The following is a 4758-nucleotide window of genomic DNA, read 5'->3' as shown; positions in this document are numbered from 1 at the left end:
AGGCTAGAGGGTGTTGCTTGTGGAAGAGGCTGGGCAAGCTGGTTGTCACCAACACAACTGCTTCTAAGGTAAAAAATGCTGGCAGAGGTTGAACCTCGTTAATCATATTAAGAAGGTCCTTTCAAACGCCAGCACCTGTGTCAGAAGGGTTTCCTATTAAAGCTGACCTCAGAAGTTGCTGGGAGTTGTTAAGGTGCTACAGAGGGTTTGGATGTTTTCTGGGCTGGTAAGGTAGAAACTTGGGGTTTTATTTGGGCAGTTTTGTATAATTATGATGCAAGTTAACTACTTCCTAGTCCTCAGATTTATGTGTTTGTTCCCTGTAAGTGCTGTTGTCTGTGTTGTGTTATGCAATTTTAATGCTGTAAATGGCTTGCCTTGTTCCTGTGCTTTACAAAATGCTGCTTAAAAAGTGATTGTTTTAGACCCTTATGTATTGACAAGGAATGAGGGAATGTTTTGGTGCCTCTGGCTGGTTCTGGGGGGTTATTGACTGAGTTTTTTTAGTAAATTACTATGAAAGTCCTATCAGCCTCTGGGTGGGCAGAGGGGACTAAAGCAGGATTGTGTGAAGTACCTCTTATTGCTCAAGTCAGGTCTCCTTTGGAGACCTCAGGGATAGGTCTCCTAAGGCCCAGATGAAGATAAATTGAGGAAAATGCCTTCTTCTCTTAATGTATTCCTGATAACAAGGTGGGCCTCCTGCAGCTTGTGGCCCACACAAGATGTCCGTGTGCTAGTGCTTTTAAGTGTCTCCTTGCCTTCTCTGAACCACTGACTAAAGAGATCCCTCAACTAACAATGTCCAGTTGCAGAGGGTTTGGGAGCTGAAAGCTCTGTACCAAGACACTGGGGTGGCTTTAATGCAACAGGACCCCATGTGGAGGGGTCTCACACAGCATCAGGGATGTTTGAGGTTGATGTAGCATTAGCTAGAGGAAAACATGCAGTTGACCTTGCAGCCTTGCTCGGGGGGGCTGTCCTTATCTCCTTGGTGCTGTGGGCTGCTGGCGTGTCCTTGGGAGAGCCTGGCCCCCACAGCACATCATTTACTGCTGTTTGGCAAAACTCCTCTTGTGCTGTCCACTTTCCATACATCTCCATCACCTTCCAGCTCCCTGATCCAACTGGGCTGGCCATGGGGATGGGATTGGGGCAGGTGATGCTTGTGCTGTTGGCTGCCTGCACCGTGATACCTGCAAAGGACCCGTTGCTGAACATCTGTATGGATGCCAAACACCACAAAACCAAGCCTGGCCCGGAGGGGAAGCTGCATGACCAGGTATGGCTCTGCTGGTGGGTTGGGTGGGTTCCCTCTACCTGTTAACTGTTGAACAGCACAAGCACTAAAAGAGTTTTTTGGTGTAGCATTGGCCAGAGGAAAACATGCAGTTGACCTTGCAGCTTTGCTTGGGGCAGCCGTCCTTATCTCCTTGGTGCTGTGGGATGCTGGTGTGTCCTTGGGAGAGCCTGGCCCCCACAGCACATCATTTACTGCTCTTTGTGGCAAAACTCCTCTTGTGCTGTCCACTTTCCATACATCTCCATCACCTTCCAGCTCCCTGATCCAACTGGGCTGGCCATGGGGATGGGATTGGGGCAGGTGATGCTTGTGCTGTTGGCTGCCTGCACCGTGATACCTGCAAAGGACCCGTTGCTGAACATCTGTATGGATGCCAAACACCACAAAACCAAGCCTGGCCCGGAGGGGAAGCTGCATGACCAGGTATGGCTCTGCTGGTGGGTTGGGTGGGTTCCCTCTACCTACTGCCCCAGGTGATACCAACAGCTTTGGGCTTAGTGAACCACCTGCCTGAGGAGGAAAACCTGTGCTGGGTATGAGGCCTGTTGTTTGGCTGTTGTCTTCTAGCAGATGGCCAGGGTAGACACAGTGGTGTGAGGATTCCTGCCAGGTCAACGTCACCCCTCTATAACCAGAATGCCTCTCCTTCCCGAAGATTAGGTAGCCCAGATCAGAACAAGATAAAGGATGGTAATGAAAGATGTTCTTATTTGCTCCCTGTTTATTAAAGACTCTTCTTGCTAACTGAAGAGTTCTTCCCCTGGGTTCTTGGTGGAGCTGGAGCTAAGAGCAAGCCAGGGAGCGAGAGGAGGGAGTTTGTTTCTATTCCTCAGGCTGGCACTAACTCCTGGTGAGGATGTGACCTCCTCCTCCTGCTCTTTCAAATCCACACTGCTGCAGCCCTGAGCTCTTCAGCCCAAAGTGCCCAAGAGCTTGCTGGAGTAGATGTTCTTGCTACTGAAGGTTTCTCCCTGCTGGTTATGCAGGGAGCTGGCACCCACAGCATCCTCTGACTCCCTCGAGGTGCTCCATGACCAGCCTGTTTCTTGCCCTGTTGCAGTGTTCTCCCTGGAAGGACAATGCCTGCTGCACAGCCAACACCAGCTCAGAAGCCCACAAGGACCAATCCAACCTGTACAACTTCAACTGGAACCACTGTGGGGTGATGCCACCCAAGTGCAAGCGCCACTTCATCCAGGACACGTGCTTGTACGAGTGCTCGCCCAACCTGGGGCCCTGGATTGACCAGGTAGGATCTGGTCAGATGTGTTTGGACTTGATCTGAAAGGTCCCTTCCCACCTAGGCGATTTTATGATCAGGTTCTCTGTGATTTGGACTTGATCTGAAAGGTGCCTTCCAACCTAGGTGATTCTATGATCAGGTTCTCTGTGGCTGGGACAACAGGGCTTGTGTTGGCCACCTGATGCTGGTCCCCCATACAGAATACCCCTGGCATGTCTGGGAGTGTGCTTTCCAGGGGCACTGCAAACTTTCCTACTGGGTGGAAAAATTCAAAGGACTTTGGTAACCTCTGCTTAGGTGGTCAGATGGGCTGATGGGAGGAGTTACTGCTTGTAAACACAGGTCTCTGCTGGGGCTGAAGCTCTTCTGAGATCAGCTCTGGAGCCCAATGGAAGGGGCTGGTGGGGGAATTTGGGATGTGGTTGGTCTTGCCCCTTGACTCTGAAGGGTCACCACCAGTGTGCACAGTCCTGTTCCCTTGCAGGTTGACAGCAGCTGGCGTCGGGAGAGGATTCTTCACGTGCCCCTCTGCAAAGAGGACTGCGAGGAGTGGTGGGAGGACTGCAAGGACTATCTCACGTGCAAAGAGAACTGGCACAAGGGCTGGAACTGGGCAACAGGTTGGTGGGCTGAGTGGAGCACCGTCTCCCCACCCCTGCAGGCACCCATGGCGGTGTCACGGCTGGATGCCCAGTGGTTGGAGCCAAAATCCCTAATTGCTGCCACCTGTCTGTGGGGTTGTCAACTAGAAGGTGGCCAAGCCACCATCCATCAGCTAAAATGCAGTGATGGGTAGTGAGGAGGTGTCTTAATCCTCCCTAGTGAAAGGATCCTGGAGAAGAGAAGGCTCCGGGGAGACCTTCAAGCTTCTTCCAGTCCCTAAAGGGGGGGGCTCCAGGAAAGCTGGGGAGGGACTCTTGATGAGGGAGGGGAGCCCTAGGAGGAGGGGCAATGGTTTTAAGTTGAAAGAGGGGAAATTGAGATGAGATATTGGGGAGGAATCTCTCATTATGAGGGTGGTGAGAGCCTGGCCCAGGTTGGCCCGAGAAGCTGTGGCTGCCCCATCCCTGGAGGGGTTCAAGGGCAGGTTGGAGGGGGCTTGGAGCAAGCTGCTCTGGTGGGAGGTGTCCCTGCCCAGGGCAGGGTGTTGGAACTTGATCTTCAAGGTCCCTTCTAACCTGAACCATTCTACGAAATGTGTCAGCTCATGTTGTTCTCTTTTTCTGGTGCTGTCTGTCCTCAGGAACGAACCGCTGTCCTTGGGGCTCCATGTGCAGACCCTTCAGTGAAGTCTTCCCCCGACCAAAAGATCTGTGTGAGAAAATCTGGTCGAACTCCTACAAATACACCACAGAGCACCGGGGCAGCGGGCGCTGCATCCAGATGTGGTTTGACCCTGCCCAGGGAAACCCCAATGTGCTTGTGGCGAAGTTCTATGCTTGGAAAAAGAGAAACTCCCCTGCTGAGATGGAGAACATGACTCCTGAGGCGGACAAAGCCGTGTGTGCTCTGCTGTGGTCTGTCCTGGTTCTGTTGCCCCTGGCCCTTGTGATGCTCCCTTGAGGGATCCAAGGGGCTGTGAATCCCACAGATGAAGGTACCTGACTTGCCCTTCTCCTGCAAGAGGAGCTGGCATAAATAACGTTAGGTCTGTCTGCTCAAACAGGTCACACACCCCAGTAAGCGCTCTGCATGAGTTTTGTTGGTGGACCTTGATGTCTGCCTTGACTTCCAGCTGCTGACAAAGGCAGGTATTTCCATTCTGTCCCAGGAAGGGCCATACCCTGTGTCTCTGCTCCAATGTAGGAGGTCCTCCACTTCTGTTCCCACCTCCTGGTTGTCTGTTGGGTCAGCAGTGCTTGCTCAAGGTCCTCAGCTGAGCTCTGGTGTCTGGTCTTTCAGTGACAAGTGGGAGTGACAATAAAAATCTTCCTCTGAATCAACTTTGTACTGAAGTGAAGTAGCATTGGGGAGATGGAAGTGCTCTGGGGATGGAACAAGGCTGCTGGTCTGGACTGGGAAATGGTGGGATCTGTAAATGTAGGAGTCAGGGTGGGTGTCAGGAGGATGGGGACAGTCTTTTTTTCAGTGGTGCCCAGGGACAGGACAAGAGGTAATGGGCACAAACTTGACCATAAAAAGCTCCATCTAAACATGAGGAGGAACTTCTTCACTGTGAGGGTGGCAGAGCCCTGGCAGAGGCTGCCCAGGG

General features: G+C 52.3%; 1 protein-coding gene across 1 annotated transcript; it reads left to right on the top strand.

The window, feature by feature from the left end:
* The first annotated feature begins 1515 nt into the window (after window positions 1-1515).
* LOC106894951 (folate receptor gamma-like) lies at window positions 1516-4442 on the top strand. The gene is made up of 4 exons (XM_014954006.1): window positions 1516-1726; window positions 2364-2552; window positions 3031-3166; window positions 3790-4442. Exons 1-4 carry the CDS (start codon window positions 1583-1585, stop codon window positions 4107-4109), a joined length of 789 nt encoding a protein of 262 aa, XP_014809492.1. The 5' UTR covers window positions 1516-1582; the 3' UTR covers window positions 4110-4442.
* Window positions 4443-4758: the final 316 nt, after the last annotated feature.

The sequence above is a fragment of the Calidris pugnax genome, unplaced genomic scaffold (assembly GCF_001431845.1).
Source record: "Calidris pugnax isolate Ruff unplaced genomic scaffold, ASM143184v1 scaffold234, whole genome shotgun sequence".
In the NCBI taxonomy this organism is placed as follows: Eukaryota; Metazoa; Chordata; class Aves; order Charadriiformes; family Scolopacidae; genus Calidris; species Calidris pugnax.
Note: the sequence above shows the minus strand (reverse complement) of the source record. Positions and strands in the feature narration are given on the sequence as shown.

What these genes read in the sequence shown, in the direction of transcription:
- LOC106894951 (XM_014954006.1), top strand. Translation starts at nt 1,583, where the DNA reads ATGGGGATGGGATTGGGGCAGGTGATGCTTGTGCTGTTGGCTGCCTGC. An exon ending in TGGGGCCCTGGATTGACCAG is followed by an intron (nt 2,553 to 3,030) that starts GTAGGATCTGGT and finishes GTTCCCTTGCAG; the next exon opens with GTTGACAGCAGCTGGCGTCG. An exon ending in GGGCTGGAACTGGGCAACAG is followed by an intron (nt 3,167 to 3,789) that starts GTTGGTGGGCTG and finishes GTCTGTCCTCAG; the next exon opens with GAACGAACCGCTGTCCTTGG.